This window comes from Mustela putorius, unplaced genomic scaffold, assembly GCF_011764305.1.
Source record: "Mustela putorius furo isolate JIRA1106 unplaced genomic scaffold, ASM1176430v1.1 tig00000738_pilon_pilon_pilon, whole genome shotgun sequence".
Lineage (NCBI taxonomy): Eukaryota > Metazoa > Chordata > Mammalia > Carnivora > Mustelidae > Mustela > Mustela putorius.
This window is the reverse complement of record NW_025421463.1, coordinates 6,699,368-6,727,172: the sequence shown is the minus strand read 5'-3', so window position 1 is coordinate 6,727,172 and position 27,805 is coordinate 6,699,368. Positions and strand designations below refer to the sequence as shown.

The following is a 27,805-nucleotide window of genomic DNA, read 5'->3' as shown; positions in this document are numbered from 1 at the left end:
CCGCGGCGCGCCTGCGCACTGAGCACGCCTCCGGGGAGGGCGGGGCGGCGAGCGCGCGGCTGAGATCACCCGCCTGGCCTTAAAGGGGCCGCACCCGAAATCCGCAGCCCGCCGCGAGGTGGTGGGAGCCACCTCGGTTCTCCCGCGCTCGCTATCAAACCCGCCGGGAGTCGTCGTCGCTCTCGCCTCAATTCGACTCCCCAACCCTACCCACCACGGAGCTTCTGGGGATGCACGGATCGAGTCCTGGGCTCCAACGTCTGTCCCCGACACTCGCTAGATCTCTGGCACTTCACTTTTCTTAATCCTAATTTCCTCCATTTGGGCCTGTTTTGAAGATGGAACAATACATCATGGCTACTTATCGAGTGAAGGATGCATGTGGAGTTGGGAAATTAATGTGTACCGAAGTGCTGTATGCAATCACGCGAGGTAAAATTGCAGGGCAGAGGAGACTTCCTTCCCATTCCACTTAGGGGCGCTTCATTCTTGCCCCGCCTGTCTTTAGGCAGCCTAATGAGCAAAAAGTTTTCGGATGTCATTCAAGCTGCCTACTCCACTGCTGTTTGCCAGGTCCACACCTTACCCAGGTTAAAAGAATCCGATCAAGTTCCGGCATTGGTGTGTTCCAGATCCCCAAATTTATTTATATCTCCTGCCCAGACTCCTCCCCTGAATTGTCACCAAATACTTGAGGTCCAGTAGGCATCCAAAGTCAATGTGCCATCCAAACACATACAAAACTACACCTTCACAGCCTCCCCCAACAGCGGTTGGCAACTCTGGTCTTTCCAGTGTCCAGGTCAGAACTCCTGGAGTCATCCCCGAATCCCTCATCCCGCCACCTCCTTACCCACGGAAGCAGAAAATCCCTGGCTCTACCTGCAAAATGTACCTAGACTCTAATCTTTTCCACCCCATCTCCACTGCTAACACCCTCATCCAGCTTCTGCCAAGGATCACTGCAGTATTCTTTTTGTACACTGAATGCGTCCTCCTCAAATGCATTTGTTGAAATCCTAGCCCAAGGTGATGGTATTGGAGGTGGGGACTTTGGGATGTCATCCGGTCATGAGGGTGCAGCCCTCATGAATGGGATTAGCTCTCTTATAAAAAGGATCCCAGAAAGCTGCCTAGCCTTTCTGCCACGTGAGAATAGAAGTGGTTGGCAATCTGTAACTCAGGAGAGGCTTCTTGTAGATCCCAATCATGCTGTCGGGCAACCTGATCTCAGACTTACAACCTCCAGAATTGTGAGAAATAAATTTCTGTTGTTGATAAACCAGCCGGTCTATGATAATCTGTTATAGCATCCCAAACTGACCAAAAGTATCACAACTGTTGGCCTAACCCATTTCCTTTTTCCAAACTTGCCCTGGGCTATGTCAGGATTGGAGCCACAGAAAGTCTTTTATTTTATTTTAAAATTTTTTAAAGAAAACATTTTATTTATTGGGGCACCTAGGTGGCTCAGTGGGTTAAGCATCTGCCTTCGGCTCAGATCATGATCCCAGGGTTCTAGGATGGAGTCACACACTGGGCTCCTCGCTCAGCTGGGAGTCTGCTTCTCCCTCTGCCTACCCCTCCTCCAGCTTTTGTGCGCACACGTGCTCTCTCTCTCTCTCTCTCTGAAAAATAAATAAAAATAAAATCTTTAGGGTGCCTGGGTGGCTCAGTGGGTTAAGGCTCTGCCTACTGCTCAGGTCATGATCTCAGGGTCCTGGAACTGAGTCCCGCATTGGGCTCTCTGCTCAGCGGGGAGCCTGCTTCCTCCTCTCTCTGCCTGCCTCTCTGCCTACTTGTGATCTCTCTCTGTCAAATAAATAAATAAAATCTTTTTAAAAATAAAATAAAAAGCAACAAAAACAAAAACCCAAGTCTTGCTTGATTTGGCATTCTACACACCCAGGATGTCTGACCTCATCCCCACCTCTCCTTTCCCTCTACCCTGACCTCTTGCTGTTCCTAGAACAAGCCAAGCACCCTCTGCCTCAAATCCTTTGCACTGGCTGTCCCATTTGCTAGGATCATTGTTCCCTTGGATAACTCAATGGTCCCTCCCTCATGTTCTTCAAGGATTTGTTCAAATATTCTCACTCAGTGAGGCCTTCCCTGGCCACCCTTAGTAAAATTGCCAAGCCCCTCACATGCACTCCCGAGTCCCCTCTTCCCGTGCTCTATTTTTCCCCTGTATCACTTAAGCTCTACTATAATACATAGTTTGCCTGTTTTTCCGTCTTCCATCAGTAGAACACAAGACCTATGAGGACAAAGATGTTTATTCTGTTTCCTGACGTACGTCCAGTACTTAATACGGGGGCTGGCACAGAGAACACGCTCGGAGTATTTGTCACATTATGAATATCTTCTAGAAAGAGTCCTGTGGAAAACTTCTTTCCCAGCCTCAGACAAGAAATCCTCAGGGCAGTCCCAACACACAGAACAAGTCTGCCAGTTGCATTAGGATCATCTGTTTACAACTTTCCAGCTCTCTGGGCAAAGTCCTTGTCCCAGCTTCACTATTTTTTATGCCTAGCATGGAAAGTTTACAAAATAGACACAATCCAACATCTACTGAGTGTTCAAGCCAAACCACACCCAAGTTCGCGTTTTCAGCCCCTGCTCATCAAGGGTACTAACTCTTAGATCTCAACTTACAGAGGCCCTAGTCTGGCGGGGGCAGAGACAGCGGTGGGTATTTTTAGGCTTGGATTGCCAAAAAGGGCTTCAAGACAGAAAGTCACCTGGCCTGAGTGACAGGGCAGGTCAGCAGGGGGCACTAGGAGACTTGGTTGTTTGCTCCCTGCCTTTCCTCACCCCCCCCCACCCCGCTTGCCGATCGACGTGGATCCTCTTTGTCCTCTCTCTGCTGCATTCCATTCCCCACCCATCAAGGCTCAAAGATGCTGTTCATATCAGTCCGTCCCCACTTGGGTCCACTGCCCTATTCAGGTCCCCTTACCTCTGGATAATTATAACTGTTCCTCAGCCCACCAGTGGCTCCAGAAGGCGAAATGCCTTTCTTCACCTCCAGCAAATAGCTACTCTTTCCTCAAAGACCAAATCAGAGGCCATCCATCTTCTTGATCCCCACCTCTCCCATTTCCCCCATGATGTTTGAATTAGTTTCTCCTCAACAAAAAGTTGGAAATAATCTGAAAGTCACTGGAGAAGAGTTAAGTAAACTCTGGTATAGCCATACAATAGCCTATTTTTTTTTAAAAAAAGATTTTATTTATTTATTTGACAGAGAGAAGTCACAAGTAGGGAGGCAGAGGCAGGGGGTGGAGGGAAGCAGGTTCCCTGCTGAGCTGGGAGCCCAACGGGGGCCCCATCCCAGGACCCCAAAAATCATCACCTGAGCTGAAGGCAGAGGCTTAACCCACTGAGCCACCCAGGCGCCCCTACAATAGTCTCTTGTATAGCTATTAAAATAGCCTCTTTATACATTTCTGATAACAAATGGGGAAATGAGCAGGAACAATACTGAGTAAAAAGGAAGTAATAAATTTGCATGACAACCTGGTCTGAGCTCTGTTAAAAAAAAAAAAAAGTTAGAAGAAAGATTGGAAGGAAGTATGACAAAATGTCAACAGTGTCAACAACACTTCTAAGTGGCAGGATTATGCATCTTGGTTTCGTTACCTTCCCCCTTCCCCACCACCTTGCTTCTCTGTATTTCCCAAATTTGTCAGCAAAAAGCACGTCATATTTTCAGAAGAAGAAAAAAGGTTAAAGAAATTATTTATTGTTCCCTTTTATCTTCTTCTCACTGCATCATAAATTCATTTGAATGCATCTGTCTCCCCCATCAGACTGAAAACCTCTTAAAGGTAGACACTAGGTTGGGTTATTCCTGCATCCAAAATCCACTCCTAGCACTTGGTAGGGGAGAGCGAAGGGAATAGCCAAGACCTCAGCAGTGCAAGCTGTTGAGTGGCCCAGAGCTCAGAGCACTCCGGATCCATTTACCTGCAGCCTCTGTGTCTCCTACTTGTCCCCAAGGATGTCATGGGAGACCTGGCTTGGAACCCTGGAGAGACAGCATGGTGGGGCAGGCAGAGCACAGACCCAGCTCCATTACTTCCTAGCACTGTACCTTAGGCATGCGTCTTTGTCTCAGTAAGTAGGTGGAAAATTAAGAACAACACACCCGCAGGACAGGCCTGAGAAATATACACGAAAATGTCAGCACAGTACAGTACACAGGGCTGATGACTGCGTCCCGTCTATGGAACATGACCGCTGAAGACCCAGCTAACTTTTTACCTGAATGAGACCCTTTTGGTTGTAAACAGATTGAAGCCCAATTCAAGCTAAACAAAGAACATGAATTTACGGGCTCAAGTAATAGTGAACAGCAGAGCTGGATTTGAGGCCTCCCACACGGTCATTGGGACACTGGATCTCTGGCGTGCGGGTGTGCGTGTGTGCGTGTGTGTGTGTGTATGTGTGTGTGTCCGCGCACGCGCGCCTGTGCTTGACCTCATTCTCAGGTGGTCTTTCCTCCTAGCGACAACGGCAGAGTACCTCTTTCTCAAGAATTCTCAAAGTTTTGTTTCTGGACTGCCTCTGATTGGCCCATCTGGGTCACGTTCCCATCTCTGAGCCAATCATTGTGGCCAGGAAATGCAGTGCTCCAATTGGCCAGGCCTAGATCAGGGCCCTCCGCTGGAACTAGGGGGTGGAGTCAGCCCCTTCCGAACCAAAAATATGGACAGGAAATTGGGGTGAGCCTTTTAAGGAAAATGCAATGTCCAGAAGAACCAGGAGAGAGTGCCAGGAAGGAAGGAAGAACCCTCAGATGTTCAGCAGCTCAGAACGTGGAAGTGGCTGTTCCAAAGCCACCCAGGAAGGACAGGGGCTGAAGTGTGACTTCAACAGCAGACAGGAAGGGAACTGGGGCAGAACCATCAGGAGCCGGTGGCTCTTCTGAGACCTTTAGCCGGGGCCGTGGCCAAAGCACTAGGTTCAAATTTCTCACTCCACCACGGACAGGCTGTGAGGCTTTGGGCAAATCACTTAGTTTCTTCGAGCTTCGGCTTCTTCATCTGTAAAATGGGAGTGATAATGGTACCTTCCTTTCCGGGCTGATGTGAGGATGAAATGAGCTTAACACATGGAAGGCTGTAAGCACAGGGCCAGGCACGTTGAGAGCCCTCGGTGTGGGTTATTTTCAAACACAACCATAAGAAGGCCCTTTGTGAGATTCTTGTTTGGAGCTGAAAACATAAGTGGGCTCAAATGGTCGGATTTTGATTAAGCAAACCTGTTTCAAACACCGTCAGCGATTCCATTTCCAGCAGCCAGCCACCTTTCGACCGGCGTCAGGGCGTTGGTGACACCATTCACATCGCGGGGAACATGCTCGTCCCTCCACCCCCACCCCGTTTCCATTCCGCCCCTCCTTTCGGGTCCCTGATAAAACATCAGTTCCCGTGGACCTGTCATTAAGAGGGGTGGGGGTGGGGGTGAATATCTAAGTACTGGATGTCTCGTTTATGCAAATATTTATGTGTCTGTGTATTTCCCTGGGGGGGGAGTTATGCATGCATGAATGTGTATCATTTAAAATGCATAGAAAATTTCTGGAAGTCAGAATACTGCTTCCATAAATGGAGGACAAAAAAGGACTAGGTCTTAATCATCTTTGCATTCCCAGAAACCAACACACAGGGGCTGGCACTGTGTCCTCGCTCGTAATCACCTGGAGCACAACTACTGTTTACTGAGCATTTACTTCGTGCAGACAAAGTACTAAGCTCTTTATTATCTCAGCAACCAGCGGTGACTGTCATTTGGCAGATGAGATGTCTGTGATGGGAACCCAGGATCCATACCAGCACCCACAGGGACTAGGAAAATCAGGCAGCAAAAGAAAATACTTCTGACTTCACAGAGCCTTGCTTGTAATGGTGACCTTGGTTGGAAGGGGGGGAACGGGCGATGCGGCATCTATGGCCATCAGCAGAACAAGGCCATTTTTTGGAGATGCCACCTGGGAGGTATGTGTATGAACTGGGGATGTGGCTGGGGATGATTTCCAGGTTTCTTTGAAAAAAGCCTGAGTTGGAGTCTCAGGAGAGAAGCTTCTTTTTCTGTCTCTCAGTCACGCGCACATACGCACACACACACACCTGTCCCTCTAATGTAGGGGAGGCCAAGTCCCAGTTCTAATTTATCTAGCCCAAACGAACAAACAAGCAAGTGAAAACAGGCCAAAGCGAAGGCTTTACTGCCAGTTTCCTTGGAGTTCCTAGGAACGTGTTTCAGATTCCCTACAAAATCCCAGGTTGCAGCCAGCTAACCCGGAGTGCTGCTGTGGGGAAAGGGAGGTCCATCGCACAGGGTGGTGGTGTAGGGCGCAGGCAGGGATCTAGGGAAGTGGGGTTCAGGGTTTTCTCAGAGAGGCTTTAATGAGAGGGAGGAGAGGAGGAAGCAAGAGGCCTGGCTGGGCCAGGTGGGAGCTACAGTGAGTGGAAAACCCCGGATGGGACAACTTCAAAGGGGCCACACCTTAATCATAGGGGCTTTGAAGATGCTGGGATGAAAAGTCTCCGGTTGTGTAATTACCTTCAATGCCATTCTCCCAGGGGCCTGCAGGGGTCCCTGGGCAGCCTCCCTGAGCCCCAGGGCTGGTCCCTGGGCACTGCTCACCCCTGCAGCTGTCTGGGCTGCCCCGCCCCCGCCAACCCCCAGCCTCTTACGGTGGTGGGGGTAGATGGGGCAGCCCAGCTTCGGGGAAGACAAGCCCTGCTGGCAGCTTCCTGGCCCTCAGCAGGCTGTGGAACATGACCTCACACAGTCGGGAGGCGGAAAGATGCTATTGGTAGGAGGCTAGGGTAAAAGAGGTGGCAGGGAGGAGGAGGAGAGGGGACTGCTGTCACCACGGCAACGTGGACCCAGCACACCAGATGCCTTCTCCCCCCATGGTCAACAGGACCCAGGGAAGTGTGGCTTGAGCCGGAGTCATAGGTGCCCCCATCGCTGTGGGAGGCCGGAGCTTGGAACACGTTTAGCCCTTGGACTGACGGGACGTGGTTCTGTGGGCGCCCCGTGTGGCAGACTTTGGGAAGGAGGATGTGACGCAGGGCTTGGAGTTCTGAGCTCTAACTATGCCCTGAGCTGTTTCCCAACCAGAGCATGGATGGGGGAGCGGCAGAGGGAAAGGGGATGGTGGAGTAGAAGGTTTTTCCTTTCACTGAAGCTCTGCTGGGATGGCCCCCCATGGAGCAGGCTGCAGGGGTCCCTGGTCCATTCCCACTGGAGGGCCCTGGGTTGGGGGGCCCCCCCGCTGACAGCAGGTAGGAATGGGGCCAGGATGCCACCAGCCAGGAGCCAGTTGCTCGGGGACACAAGGGGCTTGTACCCTTTGCAGGGGGGAGTGAGCTGGAAGCCCTGCCCCTCCTTTTGTCCCAGACCAGGTTCTCCCGGTGTCTCCTCCCCTTTCTGCTCCTCCCAACCACCCGCGGCCAGTCACCAGTCACCGGGCCCCCTCCTCAAGGCTTCTTTAGCCTCCAAATATTTGCACACCTCTTGGACCCTCAAAACCACTGCCTCCCACCTGCCCACCCTAGTAGAGAGGGCCCAGGCCTTCCTCTTCCTGTCAGGCTCCCGGGCGCACTGCCTCCTCCCGCCGCTGCTCTGACTCTTGTCTCCCAGAGTCAGAAGGTCACCTGCTGAGAGAATCTAGAAGAGTGGTGTCCAGTGTATGTATGGGTGGGGGGCTGGAGGGGGGATACTGGATGGGAAAGGGCTTGAGGGAGCTTGCTGGAGTATCTTCAGTCCCTACCTCTTCATCAGGTGGTGATGAGCAACCGAGCTGTACACTTAATATATGTGCATTTTCCTAAATTACAATTTTTTAAAAGATTGTACTTATTTATTTGTCAGAGAGAGAGAAAGAGAGCGCACAAGCGGGCAGAATGGCAGGCAAAAGCTGAGAGAGAAGCAGGCTCCCCGCTGAGCAAGAAGCCCCATGTGGGACTCGATCCCAAGATCCTGGGATCATGACCTGAGCCGAACGCAGGGCATAACCGACGGAGCCACCCAGGCGTTCCTGCATTTTTAAAAAGAAGCTAGGGTAAAATAGTCAGCCAGAACCTCTTTTCTTGGCAGCCTCATCCCTGCCACTTGCCCTTTCGAGTCCGCTGGCCACGCCCTCCGGCCTGATGCTCCGCCCCAAGCACTGCCCCTCCCACTCTGGCCGCTTTTCCTTGCTTTGGAATTCGGAATGCGCCTCCCTGCCCCCTGCTTTCTAGCCTTGTCGGTGGTCCTGGTGGAATTTTCTAAGAGTATCAAGCTAGTACATACCTGTGGGCCTTTGCACATACTATTTCCTCAGCTAGGAATTACTTTCCCCCAGCCTGTCCCCTGGCAAAGTGCTACTCACATTTCAAGGCTCAGGTCAAATATTTCAGACACCTTCCTTGGTGACACCAAATACATTCCCACCCTCTGCGTTGTTTCTAGTTCACACTGAACATCTTACACCGGATTCTGGATTGGGATGAATGATTTGCTAGTCTGTCTCTTTCCCCAGACTAGGCTATGAGCCTCTGGAAGCCAAGATCACTCCTCTTGTTTGAAACGTATAGTTACCGTTACTGACCATCTATGAAGTGCCTGGCTAAGCGAAGGTTAAAGGCATTGGCCATGAAGCCAGGCAGGTTTTCTCTGTACCTCAATGTCCTCGTCTAGAAAACGGCCATCATAATATACCAACCTCATAGGATCGCTCTGAGCAGAGGGTTGGGGGAGCAAGGTGTGGCATGGAAAGCCCTCAGTGACCTCAACCCTTACATTGCTCTGTGGTCTTATAATTCCACCACCTTGGGAAGCAGTTATTATCACCCCCATTTTACAGAGAAAACCAGGACCCAGACAATGCCCAAGGTCACAGAGGAGCCAAGCTGGCCCTCCGGACTCCAGCCCTGACCTCCCTGCACCCCCTCCCACGGCCTTGACCCAGCACCTGGCATCCCAGGCACCGGCACGAGCCCAGTCACTGTTTGTTGCATGAATGAAAATGATTCACCAAGTGGCATGTTTGCCCCATCCAGTCTGGGCAAAATTTCTGGGCGATTATTTGGCATACTTAATAAAAATAAACTGTTTGCATGGTTGACACATCTTGGTCACTTCTGGCCTCGGCTAAATGTCATTTCCTCAGAGACTGTCAGCCACCACCCACTCCCATATACATTAGTTTGCCAGATAAGAAACAGGAAGAATGAACCAGAAACCAGTGAAGATGGTAGGTATGTGTGTGTGTGTGTGGGGGGGTGCAGGCAGGGGAGGGGCCAGGAACAGGAGTGATTCTCTGATTATAACTTTTCATATAGCTTGAGTGTCATATACGTGATATCTCCAAAAAATAAAATGAAAACAAGGGGCTGGGGAGGAGGAGAGAGCACTAACTCATTATCAAAATCAATACAATAACCACACAGAGAAAAGAACAATTTCAAGGTACTTCTGGGCACTGGCCTCTGACAGCACCCCCTAAGTCAGGTACATTCTAAAGACAGTAAAATCCCCCCAAATGGTAAAAACACAAATCTACTCCATAGGTATACATTTAGTAGTATTACTAAAATTGGAATTTTAATACAGCAAACAACACATTAGTGTTACTAGGTATTAAGGTCTTTGCTGCAAAAGATTATATATAAAGATTTTCAAAGATTCGCTCTCCTTGTATTTTCCCTAGGGGCCCGTCGGCGGTAAGGCCACACTCACTGATGTCAGCTACGTTGCCTAAAGGTGCTGAGGGGAGGGCAGGGAGAGCTGGGGGGACACTAACTCTCCCAGACAGGCTCTCCTGTGGTCGGCTCTGGTGTATTGCCCAGACTTCTGGGCCTTCTGGTGTTCCTTGATGGTTGTGAATACGGACTTATGTGGAGGGCCAGCAGGAGACCCTCCCCCAGGCCTGAGCCAGGCCATGGGGGTCGCTGGGTCTTCATATACCAGCAGGGAACAGACGTGCATTCTGGGGGTTTGAGCTATGCCCAGGACTTCCAATATGCCCCCTGGAGAACCTCTCAGGGACCTCGCCCTCTCTCCAGGTTGACAGATGAGTCAAGTGGCTTTGCTCCTCATACGGGTTGATGGTGGCAAACAGTGGCTCTTGGGTTAATGAGAGGTTGGAAAGTAAACTGCGTTGGATAAAGGTAAACTGATCAATTCTTCCTTACGCTGCCGAGACAAAGGCTGAGGGCCGCTTTTTTCAAGGCCTGGCAGGAGGAACTGTGAGCGCGGAACCGTACGCCAGGACCCTCTCTCACAGGGCTCCCTGGTCAACGGCGGGGTTCGAATCCTGGTTCTGCTGCCAAAGAGCTGGCTGTGGGACCTCGGGCAAGTCATTTTACTTGTGCCTTGTTTCCCCCTCTGAAGGCAGGGAGATTAATAGGACCGAACTCAGAATTCTCGTGTGTATAAGATCGTGTTGTGAAGAGCGCTTTGAACCTTCCTATGTAGTGTGGTCTTGGGCATGTGGGATCCCCTGGACCTTGGGAGGATGCAGACTCAGTCTCCACACCAGTCTGCACTTGAATGAGGCCTCAGCTAGCATGGCTACAGTTTTTGAAACACTGGTGTAAAGTAACCCCAGGGAGGTACCCATCACTGGCCTAGTCATCCCCAACGGCCACACCTGCTCCCAGGCCTGCTTGGGGAGAAACCCCCAGAGCAAAAATGTGGACCAAGGGCTGTCCGTTTCACTTTATCCTTTTCTACTTTATTACTTCAAATTAACAACCACAATAAAGCTCAAAAAAGTCCAATATTTACACAGGAAAAAAGTACAAAATTCCCCCCAAAGTTCTTCAGTATTTTTTTTTCAGTTTTTTAAATTACAAAGTAATAAAAAGCTTTGCTCTTAAAAAAAAAAAAAAAAAGGAGAAGAAAAAAAAGGGGCAAAAGAGGTAAATAAATTAGGAAATACACACACGGAGAAAACAAACAAAAATAAAGTAAAAGGGGGCGTTAACTAGGAGGGGTGGATGAATCCGGTGCCCAGCCCTGACCCCAGGCTCCTCCTGGAGAGAGAGGCAGAACACGGGAGGAAGGGTGGGGCGCCAGGTGAGTGTGGCCTGCCCGGAGAATTCATTCATAACCCAGGAGCCAGATGCTTTCTGGAAGTAGTCACAGATCTGCCCTAAGACCACGGAAAGGGAATGGGGCTGCCACAAGCTGCTGACAGACTCAGGGATCGGTAGTGACAAGGACCCTCTGTGCCCTTCTTGGGGGCCACGGAAAGTCACCGCCTACCCCTGTGTCCTTGTTAGGAGGGTGAGAACCGAAAGTCCGCCAGGCAGGTGGGGCAGGGCACCTGCTGTCCAGGGAGCTACACAGACAGACAGACACACACACACAAGGAATCCCAGTCCCCACCACCTCGCCACCCATTCCTCAAAGTCTTCTTGGAGAAGCAAAGAGACCCAGACGTTCAGGGGACACTGGAAAAAGCCCAACCCAGAAATTCGGCCACAGTCATTTCAAGGCAGTAGGAGCTGTGCCTGTCTCCTGGGGTCCCAAGGCTCAAGAGCACCCAGTGGGATCTACCCCGACCCGACCAACCACACCGTTTCCCCCCCTCCCCCGGCTCCTCAGGCCACCTCTTGATGGCACACGAGGACCAGTGGCATCTCCAACATGGAGTCAGCCCCTCTCGGCCGGTGTCTGTGCTGGCTGGGGCGCGGCCGTGGCACCTGGCGTGTGGAGCCCCATGTCTGGGGGGCATTTGGCTGCCTGAAGGTTGTGGACAATGGGAAATGCGTAGGGACAAGAATCCTCTGTGCTGAAGGCATCCCATCTTCTTGCCAATGGCAAAAAAAAAAAAAAAAAAAAAAAAAAGGAAAAAAGGAAAAAAAGAAAAAGAACAGAAAATCCATCGTCGGTTTTATGCTGGGTTTTTTTCTTTTTGTTCTTTTGAGTGGTTTTTTCCCCCATCTTTTTGTTGTTGTTGTTTTTAAAAGAAAATACAGTGAAGACACTGGAAGGGGGAGAGAAGACAGATCAGGTGCACGTCTGCCTCTGGCCACCATCCGCCAGATAACCTGCAGTCCCCATGCTCCTGTCCCGAGGCTCTCCAGGGACACAGTGGGTGCTCCATTTTCACGGGAAGAACAAGCTCGCTCTCCCTCCTCTGTCCTCTCGGTGAGCAGCCACACACCCGCCCCACCCTGCACGGAAGGACTGGTTCTCGGACCTGAGAGCCAGCGAAGGCAAGTCCTGTTTCACGTCCCAGCTCTAGCCCTGGAATGAATTTCTGCAAAGCACCTCACGCTCAGGGAGTCCTGGTGTGAGGCCACGCTGGCGAAGCCCCCTGCCACATACCTATTCCCCAGGGAGCTCAGCCGTTTCCCCCTACAGCCCTCCCCTCCCAGAACCTCCCCTCTGCGCCCTGCGCTTCCCCAAGCCAGGCTCCAGAGACCTGCTTTCAGCTCCTCAGGCCCCCACGTGGCCTCAGGCGACCCACGGAGATTCACACTGGCCAAAGGGCTCTGGGAAGCCACCAAGGGCCTTGTTTTACATCAGATAAACCCCCAAGTACATAACCCTGTTCTACGTGCTTTATGGGAGTGACTTGTTTAACAGCCCGGGGGCTAAGGCAGGACTAAAGGCCTGGGGGAGAGCATCAGCCTAAGGATTAACTCCTCTGCGGGACTACTGGAAGGGGGGCAGGGACAGCCAACAGAAGGACAGCGAAAGGAGGACTGGCCTGAGGGCCGAGGGAGGCTTTTTCCAGCTGAAATTAGCTGGTGTGGGCTGGGCTAAGCCAATTCAAGAGCTGTTGATTGGGGTGCGGGTGGGAGAGGGCCCTGCCACTCCCCCCCCTGAGGCCATGGGTGCTTCTAGAGCTGGCTGGGCTCCTTCTGCTGCAGATACTGACTCACCTAAGCAAATACTGGTCCAATGGTGGCTCTTCCTCACTTTCCGAGATGGTCAAATGGCACGCTTGTCTTTGGGAGGAGAAACACAAGAGATGGGGTGGTGGGGGGGGAATAGGCTGCTGCTGACAGCGGTCTGGCAAGTCTCTCCCCACTGCGGAGCTCCCTGCCCACCCCCACCGCCCCTGGAACCAAGGGAAGGGGAGTGTGACCTCAATGACCCTAGGACAGAGCTGCTTCAGAGACAAAGCAGCTGCTCCGGGTCACATGGACATCAAGTTGGGGCCACCACACTCCCAGCTCATGCCTGTCCTGGGGCTCACCCACCACAGCAAAAGGACCAAGGTAGGTCTCCTGCCGCCTCTGCAGGAGATCCCTGGGCAACTACAGACTCCCCCTTCCCAACTTTCGGAGTCCAAACATGGTCCCAAGTGAGGCCACCAGCAGAATCTGCCCATCCCTCCACCCTGTGCTGAGAGGGACCTGAGGGGGACTTCCTGAGGGCTGGGACCACGACACCTCCTCCATGAGCTCCCTGTGGCCCACAGGGGCGGGGCCGGGCCATGAAGCCAGGATCCCAGCTCCACCACTTGCTCTGAGCCTGCTCCGACTCTGCTCCCTGGGGCTAAGCCAACCTCAGGAAATTAAATGAAGCCAGGTCCCTTGCTCAACAAAAGGGGCTGCTCCAAGTCATTGGAGAGGCAAGAATGGAAGCTGGAGCCCAGACTCCCCCAGGCCATGGCCCTCAGGCCCAGTGGCGAGGCAGAGGAGGCCGGCAGCCAGGGCAGCTCACCTGTGAGGCTGAAATCCGGGAGACCTCTTGCCGCCCAGTGAGGTCGGAGGAGGAGACGTTGGCAGGCGCCCCCCTGTGTAGCCTCATGCTCACCTTCCTCTCTCTGTCGACCCGTGAGATCGCTCTGGGAGAAGTATTGCCTAGAGGGGGAGAGGCAGGGGGAGGCCCCCCATCAGTGTCCAGGCCCCCATTACCCGGGCCCCCCTTGGGCCCAGCCCACAGTGCAAGGGGCCCCCCACGCCGCTCACCAGCTTGCTGGATGCGGGAGGCCGGGGTGGAAGCCACAGGCTCTGCGGCACTGCGGAGCTGGTTGGCGGCAGCCCCCGTGGGCGGGCCAGGGGGTAGGGCCCGGGTCGCCGAGCCACGGAGCTGTCCCATCCTCTCCTCGCGCTCGTGCTCTCGCCGCTCCCGGTCCACGTCCTCGGGGTTCCGGGCTGCGCCCTGCGGGGAAGAGAGGAGACCCAGTCAGGCCTGTGAGGTCCAGCCCTCCCACGGGGCTGAGTACGGCAAAGAGGCCGGGTGAGCCCCTGGGGAAGAGGCAGCTCGGAAACGCTCTGGTCCAACCTCCTCCCCACCAGGCGGGAGACCTGAAAACTACTCCCAAACACACAGTACAGAGAAACAAGGCGGCACAAACACCCGGAGGAAGGAGGAAGCTGGGTCCGAGGGACGGGCCGAGGGCACTCTGCCCTGGTCTCAAGGAGCGGAGGCGGAGCTGGGAGGGCTAATGCCCCAGAGGACGAAGCGCACTCCTTGGCCCTCCCAACCCAGGTCCCTGCTGTGTTCCAAAGCCCTCAGCCCCTCCAAGTTTCCAAACAAGCAGGGCAGGTGTTCAGAGACCCAGAGAAAGAGGAACAAGGCTAGCTAAAAGCAGGGCCAGCGTCTGAACCAGGGAGCCAGCCAGGGGATCCCTTCAAAGGCTGTTCCTGCCCCATCCCTGGAGCCGGCAATGACTTCCGGCAGGCGGGGTCCGGGAGGCCCCGGGACTCTCACGGATGCCGCTGGCCCTGGGACAAGACAGGAGCTCAGGGGGAGCTCGAGAAAGAATGGGCTAGGCGCCCCCACGGGAGGAAAAAGAGGCCCAACAGGCAGGATGGGGCGCAAGGGTTCCAGAAGCCCTCAGGACCTGCCCTCCGGCCGCTGCCACCCCAGTGCAGGAGGAAAGGAGACAGCCTCAGAGAGAGCAGCACGGCATGGGAGCGGCGTCTGGCCGCATTACCTAGTTGGTCCTGGGGTCGTCCACAGGGAAGGGCAGGGGGCTGGCATGAGGGGGGCCGCATCTGTGGAGGAGAGAGCTGCAGGCTGAGTGGGGGGGCGCTGGTCATGGGCCACGGGGCGCAGGCTCCTGCAACCCCGTCTCTCCCGGGCACCTGGCCGGGAAGGCCCTGCTGTCCTTGGAAACGAGGGCTGGGGGCGGCCCTTGCCTTTAAGCAACTCCAAGAGATAGGGGCTGGGAAGCAGAATGATCCCTGAACCCTAGTGAGGCGTCGAGGCCCAAGGAGCCCTCGTGACCTGTGTGGGCTCACACAGCTCAGGGCAGAGCCAGGATTTAAATCCAGGCCTCTGTCCCCCCAATCCTACTCTGCACCCCCAGAATGCTTAGGAGGGACATACATCCCCAGTCCTTCCACCCACAAGCCTGACAGGGCAGGCCTGGAACTCCCGAGGCTCTAGCTCCTGACTCCGGTCTCCACCCAGCCCCACCCCGGACCCCGGGCTCCCCCGTCAGTGACAGAGAGAGCGACAGGCAGAGAGCACCCGAGCCCCAGAAACAGAGCAGGCCTGTGTAAGAGCTGCAGCCCCATTCAGGAAACCTGTGGGCCTGGTGGGGGACAAGCCCACCCCTGGCCTGGGCCAACTGAGGCTAGTGAAGACAAGGGGTCCACTCAGAGGGGTACAGGCCAGGGGTGAGTGACTGCGCAGAGGGCTACACCCTGACCCCAGCAGGCTCAGGTCAAGGCCAGCCCCGGAGCAGGAGGAGCTACTTTCCACGTTTCCATCCAACCAGTGACGCCTCAAGAAATGCACACCGGAGAGGTTTCTTGGCTTTTATTTGCCCACAGGAAACACAGAAAGTCAACATCAAAGTCACACAATCACCCAGCCCTGTAGTGCAGACCCCTGTCCTTGGCTACACTGAGTATCCTCCGGGCTTGCTGGTTGGACCTCGGAAAACAGTGCCTCCGTGTGCTGACTGCAACGGCCCAGGCTCCAGGGGGCCAGAGGTCCCAGGGCCGTGATGCTGAATGGGGTGGCTACTTCAGGGAGAGCCGCTCACAGTCAGGGGTGGGATCCTTCCCCCAGGAGTCCGTAGGCCTGGGTGCCCAGCATGGTGTCTGGTCTGTAGGTAGGTGCTGGTAAGTGCACCGGGGCCTGGCCTTGGGATGATGGCATGGAAGGTCCCCACTGCGTGTCTGCAGATGCTTCTGCCAACGGGCCCCTGGAGATCAAGTGGAGTTCACCATGGGGTGATGGGCTCAAAGGTGCCCAGCGATCAAATCCAGGCCCCCAAGTCAGAGACTGGTGCAGAATAAGGCTGTGGGCACCTCTGTTCGGCTCCTGACTCCAGAGCCTGCCTCGAAGGGGACCCCGGGGAGGGGTCGAAGCGCCAGCAGTGGGCAGGGAGGGTGCTCCTGGCCGGGCTTGAGAGGAGATCTTGTCAGTTGGATGGTCCCATGAGAGGTTCTGTAAGGAGCCATCTAGAGCAGCACTGCCCCACAGAACTTTCTGTGATGACGGAAATGTTCACGTCTGCCTTGTTGGATCTGATAGCCACTCACCAGCCACGTGCGGCTCCAGACAACTTGAAACGCAGCAAATTTGACTGAGGAGCTACGTTTTCAGTTTTGGTTAATTTTAGTTAATTAAAAATTAGCCACACGTAGCCACCAGCTACCATATTGCATGGCACAAGCCTCAAGACAACGTAAAACCCGTTCTCGGAGCTATACTGCGAGGAAGGGCCAAGCCCATCCCTGAAGCCGACCCAGGGATGACTTTCCACACAGATGGGGGCAGTGCCCAGCGTCCAGATGCCTTGAGCAATGAACACCCTTTGGGCGAGAAGAGCCGGCCCCTGGCCCTCGGCCACACTCCCAGCTAGGAGATCTGGGCCAGAAGGTGCCCCACTGCCCATCGCCCACCCCCACCCGAGTCCCCTGGCCTGTGGGACCGTAGCTCTCTGCCCGATCTCTGTCAGACTCCTTAGGGTACAGTACCAAGTCCCCACCCAAGCCCCAAAGAGAAGAGGGCCACGAGCCCAGGTGCTGAGCCCTGCATCCAGAAGCCGCCCTCAGGTCCTGGGCATCTGGTGTCCGCCACGAAAGGAGAAGCACAACAGCATGAGGTGCAGTACAGGTGGGGGCGCTTAACGAGTTCAGGTTCAATACAGAGGCCACCGTCGGGGTCTTGCTGAGGCCATTCTTGGTGCCCATTCCCACCAGGCCCTCCAGGGCAGTGAACATCATCCCTTCTTCAGGCTCCGTTCATGAGGCAGCTGATTGATCCCCAAGAATCTCACGGCAGGGCCTTCACCACTCCCTCTCCACTGCACCCCACCATGCCAAGGGACACCTCCTCAGGCCTGGCCCCGATGGGCTCAGACACATCTGGTGACGTCAGAACTGGGGCCCCGGAGTCCAGACCACAGGCCAGTAGTTTTGGGGGGGCAGCTCCTCCACCTCCTCCACGGGCCTATCTGGAGGGCCCTGGGTGCCCAGGGACGCCGGGCACCTGGAAGGGACAGAGAGCACAGCAGAGGCTCAGCCTCTTGTGCTTGCCCAGCCACGCGGTAAATCTTGGAAAGGCCGGGCCTCTGAGGGTCCTTACCAGTATGAGGGTGAGTACGTGGGCCCGGCACAGGGACAGGGACAGGGACAGGGCAGCGCAATGGCTTCGTTGTCACGGGGCTGAGCCTGGCTCGAGGAAGCCCCCTTTTCCAGAAGAAACGTGAAACAAGACACACGATTTCACAGATTCCGGAGCTCTGGGCACTGCTGACGGGCTGACGCTTCTCCCCACCGCCCCCGACCCCCAAAACCCTTAAAAAAGGGAGACAGAGCAACCGCCTAGCAAGACCCAGGGTCCCATGACCAGGAAGAAAGAAACCACAATGAATGGGTCCAGGCTGGCCAGAGGGGCCACGGTGAAGGCAGCTGCCTGGGGCGTGCAGGACAGCAAGAGCAGGGTGGTGTAGGCGACAATCAGGACAGCTGGAGGGCCCGCCAGCGCCATCCACGCCCTCCCGAGGGCACCTAGGAGGGACTCAAGGCCCGGCCAGGTCCTCTTGGGCCTGGAGGGAGGCGGTGCCCTGCCTGGGCCCCACTGCCCGCGGCGGCACACGCGCTCAGCACAGATGAGGCTAGAGTGGGAAGACCACGGGGACTCCGGGAGCCCAGCGAGGTCACGTGCACTGTCCGGCTCAGAGCCCCCACTTGTCGGGAGCCCCACCCGCCACAGGGTCACTTTGGCCTTAGGAGTCGGGGCCTTCCCTGTCCAGTCCCCCAAGCCCGCCTTGGCCTCCAGGTGACTCACGAATTTGAGCATGTTCCAGTCGAAGACGTAGTCGTAGGAGAAGCCCTGCCGGTGGAAGAGGTTGCGGAAGAGCTGGCGCAGGTACGAGTAGTCGGGCTTGTCGTCGAACCGCAGGGAGCGGCAGAAGTTGAGGTATGTGGAGAACTCGGCTGGCAGGGGGCGCAGAAAAGACCGCCATGAGGCCCAGGCTCCCGGGGCCCCCACCCCCGCAGCCCGCATTGTCCTACCCACCCGAGGTCCCTCCAAAGGCTCTCAGTCTCAGAGGGGACAAGAGGACGACAGAGCAGAACGATGGTCCTCCTTACGGCGCTAAAACCCTTGCATGCCAGGGAGCAGAGCCTTGAAGACTCGACGTGGAGGGCCGGGAGTTAGGAGCGCGCGCCCCCTCGCAGCAAGGGCACCCCAGGGCCACAGGCCACGGCTCTACCTGCTCTTGCCAGTCACTCTGGGGAGCAGCATGCAGATGGCAGGTCAAGAGCTGTCCTAAAATCCAAAGGACAGTCAAGGGCCCAGGGGGAGCTCCCAACATGACTGAAGCCACAGGAGGCAAACCTCCACCTCCTCCTCCGAAAAGCAGGGCCGGGGCAGCCCCCGGGATGAACAGAAAATGCACACTGGCCTCTGGCCCGTCCCTGGCACGGGGAGTTCCTCAAACCCTCACAAACCCTTAAATGCTAACAGCACTGGGCGCATCTTTTGTTCCAATGAGGTGACTCTGGGTGGCCTCCTAAATGGCTCCTGGATGGGTGGGAGCTGGTCACCAGAAAGACCAAGCCGAAGACCACGTTTAGAAGCTTAGAATTTCCAGCGTCCATCCCCAAACACTTCTTTAGAAGGGAGAGGGCCTGGAAACAGAGTTAGTACTCACTTCTGTCTACACGAGGAAGCCTCCATAAACATCCCAACAGCATGGGGTTTGGACAGCTTCCAGGTTGGTGAACACATCCCCATACAGGAGGGTGACATGCCCCAACTCCATGGGGACAGAAGTCTCTGTGCTCAGGCCCTTTGCAGCCCTCACGCTCTGTTATCTTTTCATCTGGCCGTTCATCTACATTCTTTATCGTGGCCTTTCATAAGCTGCCACACAGAGGAGTTTCCCTGAGTCCTGCAGCTGCTCTAGCAAATTCACCCGTGCTGGGGGAGGGGGGAACGTGGGAACCTCAGACTCGCAGCCGGCCGGTCAGACCACCAGCAGGTAGAAAGCTGGACTTGTGACCGAGCTCTGGGGCTGGGGCGGGGGGCAGGGGGGAGGCTCTCGTGGGACGGAGCCCCGAACTGTGGGATCTCCCACTGTCTCTAGGCAGACCGTGTCAAATGGAGTCAAGCTAGAGGGCACCCAACAGTGTCCCAGAGAACTGCTTGATGCGGGGAACCCCCACACGTGTGGTGCGCCCACGTGTCAGAAGGGGCCTCTGCATGGGTGGTGAAGGGGCCTCACAGGGCGAGGAAGAACGAGCTTTTCTTACTCAAAGCCCTCATGAGATGAGGCGGGAGCAGGGGCCCGAGCAGTGACAGCCAGCCTGTGACCAATGCTCTGAAGCTGGGGCAGCGGGGGTCCAGTGAGGGCTGGGTGGCCCTGTCTTCCCCTCAGGGAGGCCTTGAAGGGTTCCCCGGCCAGCCGCCATCCCCACGGGGCTACTCACAGGGGTAGCCTTTGCAGAGGACCTCGATGGGTGTCGACATCTTCTTCTCACTGATGCGCTCGTACTTCTGGCGCTTAGTGGCCGCTTTGAGGCCCTGCCAGGGCAGGGAGCCCAGGTTGAAGTACATGAGCACGTAGCCCAGACTCTCCAGGTCATCTCGACGGCTTTGCTCTGCACGGAATCAAGGACAGGGTGAGGGGGGGTCTGCGGGGGCTCCTAGCCAACAGGGACCAGGCCCCCCTCCTCCAGGACATGCTCCTCAACTGAGGGGCATCGCCCACACCTCCTCACCCCACCGCCTGGCCCACCAGCTAGCTGTGACTCTGGCAGAGACACAGGTTACAGTCACCCTTCTACAGAAAAAGATGTGGGGCCCAGCTTCTCCTACTCAATCAGGGCCTAGTTTCTCCAGCTCAGGCGCCTCCGCATTCAGCAGCTAGAGAGCAGGCAGCCCGGGGTCTCCTTGCCGGCCCCCTCTGGGGACAGGGCACAAGTGCAGCCTCAGACAAGGCCAGGGTCAAATGTGACTCCAGTACCTCAAGCACCCGTGAACCCGTGTCCCCCCACAATGGAAAGCGGACACCTGCCTGGGTTGCTATAGGGCTGAAATCAGGCATCTTAAGGTTGTGGCCATGCTACAGCTGTCCTGAAGGGGAAAACCTGACTTTGTGGCAACAATGGGGGGAATACCTCCAGCCGCAGAGAGGCAGGGCCCCGCACTCACCGATGCCCAGGTGGGTGTTGATGGAGGCGTAGCGGGCAGTGCCGGTCAAGTTCTTGTTTTCCCGGTAGGGGATGTGCTGGTGCGTGCGGGCGTCCCGGTACTTCTTGGCCAGGCCGAAGTCGATGATGTACACCAGGTTGCCCTTCTTCCCCAAGCCCATGAGGAAGTTGTCAGGTTTGACGTCCCGGTGTATGAAGTTCTTGGAGTGGATGTACTCGATGCGGCTGATCTGGGGGAGGGGACAGCGAGGCATTCAGCGAGCTGTCTGGGTGTGTGCTTCTACCGAGCAGTCAGGGCCAGGCCCTGCAGTGGGGCCTGAGGGCTGGGGCGGTAAGGACAGAAGACACACATCCGTGATCCCTGCCTTGGGTAGGAGAGAAAGATCTGTCTCTGCAGCTGTGTGGGATGACTTCAAGGGGGGAGGTCAGAGAGAGCTTCCTGGAGGAAGTGACACAGACAGGAATTGTGAAAGAGGAGTTCACCAAGGTTACTGTGAGACGGAGTGGGGAGAGAGCAAGGTAGGAAAGCTAATGGTAAGATCTAGAAACAAAGCCTGGAAAGGCATCTGGGCCCACAAGGAAGCCTCTGCTGCCCAGCTGTACGTCCGCATCGGACTAGAGGAGCCGAAGGTAGAGGGGCATGTCGAAGGTTGTTCTAGCAATCAGATTGTGGGGGAAGGGAGGAGAGGGAGGAGTACCAGTGAAGCCTCAACTCAGCTGGGGTGACAGAGATGGAGGACAAAAGACAGGCTCTGTGCCCTAGCTTGCCAAGGACACCAAAGTCAAGCAGACACACAGACCCTGTCTTTCACCACTATGTCAGAAACTAAAATTAACATATAAGTACATGGTACGTTCTCTGGCAAGTCCATTCCTTCTCTGGGTCGGTCTCAGGCTTCTGAGAACAAACATCTGGCTTGGCTGAGTATTACCTACTGTGTCCAATCCTGGGGGAATCCGACAACGCTCCCCCCCCCCCACACACACACATGTAGCCTGAAACTGCAGGGTCTACAGACTTTCGGTGCGCAGGCCGCAGACCCAGACCCTGCCTAACGGGAGCCCCGTCCGTGTATCATTCCGGGTCCCAAATCCTATGCTTTTTTCTTTTTAAAAAGGTTTCCTATCCTGAGTTTATAAAGGATGCTAGGATCGAAGAACTGCTTATCAGTAGGCATGCATCTGCTCTGGTCCAGGCACTGTGTGGTGTCCCCCTTGATCCCACAACAGCCCAGCAAAGGGGAGACACAGAGGCTTAGTGATCACCCAGAGTCAGCACACCGGGGTGCAAGCCAGGTCTGTGTGATCACTAGCTTTAGAATCATCCCAGGGACGCCTGGGTGGCTCAGTGGGTTGAGCCTCTGCCTTCGGCTCAGGTCATGATCTCAGGGTCCTGGGATGGGGCCCTCATCGGGCTCTCTGCTCAGCGGGGAACCTGCTTCCCCCTCTCTCTGCCTGCCTCTCTGCCCACTTGTGATCTCTATCAAATAAATAAATAAAATCTTTAAAAATTAAAAAAAAAAAAAAATCATCCCAGGGCAGAGTACTAGGTCTACTCCAGGACCCCAACCCAGGAGGCCTAGAGATCTGCATTTCACGCCCCCCACACCACCATTCTACAGTCAATGGTCAATGTCCCCTGGTCCTGGTCCAGGCAGCAAGGCTGTCCTATATCCCTGTCACTACCTCCTGCTGTGGCATCCTTCAGAGGCAGAAGGCAGGGCTAGTACCCTGTGCCCGGTGGGGAAACAGAAGCTGGAAGGGAAGCCACAAGCCCAGCAGGGCCCACAGTCCCTGGCTGGGGAGGACTGATGGGGGAGACTCACCATCTGGTCCGCCAGGAGCAGCACCGTCTTGAGGCTGAACTTGCGGGAGCAGAAGTTGAAGAGGTCCTCGAGGCTGGGCCCTAGCAGCTCCATGACCATCACATTGTAGTCCCCCTCCGCTCCACACCACTTGATGGACGGGATTCCCACTGAGGGCCAGAATAGTGGCTGTCAGCGTGGGACCGCCCCCTGCACACATGCGCATATATGCACGCCCCCAGAGCGCCTCAGGCCCCGCCCCCAGGTCCCGCCCAGCCCTCACCTCCTCCCTGCATCATCTTGTAGAACTTGCTCTCGATGTGCAGCTGCGGGTGCTTCGTTTTCACACACTCGAGCTTGATGGCAACTTCTTCACCAGAGGCAATATTGGCACCTGCCAGGGGCGGGGGAGGGCACAGAGGACCTGGGTCACGCTCGGCCAGGCAGCTGGCCTCACGTCAGGGCCAAGTCAGACGTCTGTGCCTGAGCAGCTCAGCACCCCTTGGGGGACGACAGAAGAGCGGCAGAGGGCCCTGCACTGCATCCAAGGGAAGTGGAGGGACTGTGGGCACAGAGCGGACCCCTGGGCCAATTGGGGCGGGAGGGCAGGGTGGGAAGAGCGCATGTGCAAGGGGAAGGCCAGGAGGAACTGTGGACACGTCACAGAGCCACAGGCTGGTGCAGCCAGAATGTCAGATGTGAAGGGAGGCGAGATGGGCTGCAGACGGCTCACAGATCACGGGAGAGGAATTTTACCCTGGAGAGTGGGAGCCCCTGAGCTGGAGAGGAGTGAGGTCAGTGGGATGTCAGGACTAAGGAGGAGAGAAGGGAGTGGGGCAAGCTTCTGTCTCAAGAAGTCCCAAGAAAGACCCAAACCCAAACTGTGCCTTGCCTCAGTTTCCCCAGCTCTAATACTGAGTGGGCTGAGTTAGAGGCCAGGGGCCAAACTGAGGGACAGAGAGGCCAAGTGTCACTGCAGCAGGGGTGACTGAAACTGTGGAGCCTTAGCACACACACACACAGAGCAGAAGAGCCAGGGGAGGACACCAGCCCAGAAGACTGCAGGACAGGAGAAAGCCTGCATCTCAAGTCAGGGGACAAGATGAGGCTCTGCCATAAGCAGCCCCAGAACCACTGGCTGGCCATCTGAGAAAAAATACTATAGTTCACCCCACACACACCAGAAATCCCAAGTGAAGCCAAAGTTTGTGTGGAAAAAAGAAAAAGGTGGGGTATAAGTGAGCATAGCCACTTTGCCTTTTTGCTGTTGTTAAGTAAGCTCTACACCCAACATGGGGCTCGAACTCACAACCCCGAGATCAAGAGTCACACGCTGCCAGGCACTGAGCCGCCAGGCACCCCTGCATAGTCACTTTGAAAACCAAGCTGGCATTTACCCAGTAGAGTTGAATACACACAAACCCTCTCCCAAACAAGCCCACTCCCGAGCATCTGTCCTTCAGAAACACGGGAGCTCCAGGAAGACAAAAATGTCATGACTCCTGAAGTCTGACATCAGAACAGCTAAGTTGCCAAGCAGTCGGAGAGAAGGCCACAGGGCAGGGCAAAGGAACGGATACTGGCTCCGGGCAGCTGGTGGGCAGCTCCCAGCAATTTTTTTTTTAAGATTTGATTTATTTATTTGTCAGAGAGAGAGAAAGCGCACTCACAAGCGGGGAAGCAGCAGGCAGAGGGAGAAGCAGGCTCTCCGCTAACAAGGAGCCTGCTTCGGCAGGCTCAATCCCAGGACCCCAGGATCCTGACTCAAGCAGAGAGCAGACGCTTAACCAACTGAGCCACCCAGGCATCTTGGCTCCCAGCATCTTAACATGCTGTCCGAGAGAGCGAGGAGCCACACCATTCACGAGAACCCAAGGTGAAGACAAGCCAGTGCCCAGCAACGGGCAGTGTGGACAAACTGAATGCTCCTCTCCACGCAGCGGGATGTTATTCAGCCACAGGAAGGAATGAAGGACTGATACGTGCTACAGCGTCGATGAACCCTGCAAACGTGCTATGTGAACAAGCCAGACACCAAAACAGAGATGTAGGATTTATTATAGGAACTGTCTAGAATAGGTAAATCGGCAGAGCCCAGAAGTTGACTGGTGATTGCCAGGGGTGGGGAGGAGGAAAGAGGGTGTGTCTACCTAACGGGTATGGGGTTTTCTTTTGGGGTGATGAAAATGTTTGTGGGGAGAGTGCCTGGGTGGCTCAGTTGGTTAAGTGACTGCCTCTGGCTCAGGTCATGATCCTGGAGTCCCGGGATGGAGTCCCACATCTCTGCTCAGCAGAGTCTGCTTCTCCTTCTGACCCTCCCCCCTCTCATGCGCTCCCTCATTCTCTCTCAGATGAATAAATAAAATCTTTCAAAAAAAGAAAAAGAAAATGTTTGCGGGAACTAGATAGGAACGGTGGTTGCACAACACTGGGAATGTATTAAATACCACTGAATTGTGTATTTTAAAAACGGTTAATTGTGTTATGCAAATTTTACCTCCGTTGAAGGAGAGGAAGAGACAGGAGAAGGCAGGCACAGTTGAAAAGATACGATGCTGAACGGGGTTAGGTCTAGGGATACAAACGTAACAAAACTCTTTAACACAAGGGAACAATTTCAACAGGGAGAAGGTGGTTCCCTTTGAGGGGAAAGGAGAGGAGGGGACAGCATGGGGCGGCGGGGGGCCTACACGGTGACAGGCACGTCCTCCTCTGAGGGGAAGGGGAGGAAGGGGCCTGACAGCATGCGTACTGGCTCTATGCCTTCTTTTGTATCTACTCACATTTAATAAAAAGAAAACAATGAGATCTGAGAAGAAGAGAAGGGAGAATTGCCTTACAACTCTGGGGCAGGCAAAGCTTTTTATCCCTGATTTAAAACCCAAAGGCCATTTAGGAAAAAGAAAAAAAAATAAAATAAAAATGGCTCCATCCCATCTAAAATGGGAATCCCTTCTCTGTGGCAAAAACTACAGCAACAGGGGCCCCTGGGTGGCTCAGTGGGTTAAGCCTCTGCCTTCGGCTTGGGTCAGGCTCAGGTCATGATCTCAGGGTCCTGGGATCGAGCCCCGAGTCGGGTTCTCTGCTCAGCAGGGAGCCTGTTTCCCTTCCTCTCTCTCTGCCTGCCTCTCTGCCGACTTGTGATCTCTGTCTATCAAATAAATAAGTAAAATCTTTAAAAAAAACAAACAAACAAAACACCAGCCACAAAGTCCTATGAAATATCCCTGTAACTTACCAGTGGCAAGGGGATGATGGCACTAACATGTTAACCAGCTCCTATGCCCCAGTAGGAAAAAGACCAAAGGCTCAAAGCAAACAGGGTAAAGGACCTACAGAGATGCTTCAAGAGAAAGAAATCATTAATATAAAAATGGCGAGATGCTCAACCTCCTTGTGAGAGTAACGCAAATGGTCCCCAAAGAGCTCCCCCACCAGTGCCTGGCGGAGGTCTGGCGGTGAGACGCCTGCGCTGTCCCACACAGGGCTGTGGGGCGGTGGGGACCATGGCTCGAGGAGCCCATGTGTTAACTGAATAAGCCGGCTCCCAGTTTAGGGGTGCACTCAACACCCTAGTGAGTACAGAAAGGGCCTGGATGAGGCGGTCCGCTGTGGGGTGTTTGCAACAGCAGAACTTGGACACAGCCCAGATGGCCATCATTCCAGGGCCTAGTTAAATGAAGAATGGCCCATCAATAACACGGAATACAATGGAAAAAGAATGAGGAAGCTCTCTCTGTGCAGAAGTGGAAAGATCTCAAAGATACAGGAAGTGAGAAAGCAAAGCACAGAACAGTGTGCATTCTATGCTCTCTCCAGTTTAAAAACATGAAAAGATAGGGGAAATCATACTGATCTGTGTTTGGTTGTATCTACATAAGAAAACACTGGAAAGAAGCAGGAGAAACCAGTGAGGGCCGGGCAGGGCTACGCTGACCCCTAGCCCAGGAGGGGACAACATTTTACTGGATTCTAGATTATGGGCTGCCATCTTTCCCGACACCTCTGTTGGGATACAATTCACGTACTACACGATTATTTCTTTAAAGTGTACAATTCAGTGGTTTTTAGTGTACTCGCAAGGCTGTGCAATTCACACCTCAAGCAACTTCAGAACATTTTCACCATCTCCAAAGCCCAGACCCCTTCAGTTTTCGCTCCGCATCTCCCCCAAACCCCAGCTCCAGGCCACCACTCATCTACTTCTGTATCTGTGGGTTTGCCTGTTCTGGACGTTTCTTTTAAATGGAAGCATACAATATGTGATCCCTCGTGACTGGCTTCTTTCACTCGGCATGTTTTTGCGTTTCGGTTTTTGGTTTTGTGTGTTTTCATTTGTGAACCCCATAAAATAAAATTAGTAAGAAAACAGATCACCAAATCCAGGGAGCAAGTGGAGAAAAGGTACTTTGCAAATGGTAAACTGCTTCTGGCACATCAGCATGCATCACCGGGGAGGGCCCTGCACGTTTCTGAAAGGCAGGGAGGGCATGGCATGGGAGGCTGTTCTGAGGTATCAACAGGCTGCCAAGAGTGCCTGGCCCAAGGGCGCTTTGGGGACTCAGTCCCTTAAGCCACTGCCTTTGGCTCAGGTCATGATCCCAGGGTCCTCCCGCCTCGGGCTCCTTGCTCGGCAGGGAGCCTGCTTCTCTCTCTGCCTCTGCCTGCCACTCTGCCCACTTGTGCGCATGCGCACGCTCTCTCTCTCTCACAAATAAATAAATAAAATCTTAAAAAAAAAAAAAAAAAAGAGTGCCTGGCCCCTAGTAAGTGTTCAGCAGAAGTTGGGCTTGGTAAGTACAGGCCCCTGGGTTTCAGACATGAGCCCAGTGTCCTAACCACGGACAGGCCAGTGGGAGGAGAAAGGTGGCACAGGCTCTAGGAGGCGTGAGCGGGACTGTGCCAGACAGAGGTCACAGCACATGCAAAGGTCCGCTGGGAGTGGGGTATAGTGAGTTGAGTGGTTTGCTGCAGCCTGAGCTTGAGGCAACTGTGGGAGACTGTGGAAGAGGTGATCAGAAGGGTCTCAAATGCCAAGTGAAGATCTTGGCCTTGAGCCTGAGACTTCACGGGCCAGGCAAGGATGCCTTTTTAGAGGGATTCACAGCCTCCGCCCTACTGACATCTAGGGCCCCGCAATTCTTTGTCGTGGGACCTGTGCTGTGCGTTGTAGGATGGCTTGCAGCGTCCCTAACACCAGCTGCCAGCAGCACCCCCTCTTCCCTCAGTTCCAACGATCAGAAACGTCCCCAGACTGGGGGACGAACCCGCCCCCCACCCCCACCCCTGTTCAGACCCACTGGCATGTTAGAAAGGACTGGAGAGAACATGAGGGGCAAGGGAAACCTAGATGAGAGCTGATGGTGACCCCAGACCCAGCAGGGGGCAGAGACCAAGACACTCTGAACGTAG

General features: G+C 54.7%; 1 protein-coding gene across 10 annotated transcripts in view; it reads right to left on the bottom strand.

Moving 5' to 3' along the window:
• Positions 1-10,716: 10,716 nt before the first annotated feature.
• The window catches only part of LOC101690214 (casein kinase I), a 33,223-nt gene continuing 16,134 nt past the window's right edge, over positions 10,717-27,805 (bottom strand). For 4 of the 10 annotated variants that reach the window (XM_045083868.1, XM_013051617.2, XM_045083867.1 and 1 more), the window contains 10 exons: positions 22,677-22,787; positions 22,415-22,563; positions 20,590-20,818; positions 19,866-20,036; positions 18,220-18,368; positions 14,906-14,966; positions 13,935-14,127; positions 13,687-13,826; positions 12,900-12,965; positions 10,717-11,995 (listed from right to left, as the gene is read on the bottom strand). In XM_045083868.1, the coding sequence (XP_044939803.1) occupies positions 12,949-12,965; positions 13,687-13,826; positions 13,935-14,127; positions 14,906-14,966; positions 18,220-18,368; positions 19,866-20,036; positions 20,590-20,818; positions 22,415-22,563; positions 22,677-22,787 (1,220 nt within the window). In that variant the 3' untranslated portion in view covers positions 10,717-11,995; positions 12,900-12,948. Of the gene's footprint in view, positions 11,996-12,899; positions 12,966-13,686; positions 13,827-13,934; positions 14,128-14,905; positions 14,967-15,720; positions 17,419-17,514; positions 17,619-18,219; positions 18,369-19,865; positions 20,037-20,589; positions 20,819-22,414; positions 22,564-22,676; positions 22,788-27,805 lie in introns of those variants that run through there. The other 6 variants (XM_045083870.1, XM_045083869.1, XM_045083871.1 and 3 more) reach the window with 6 other exon arrangements.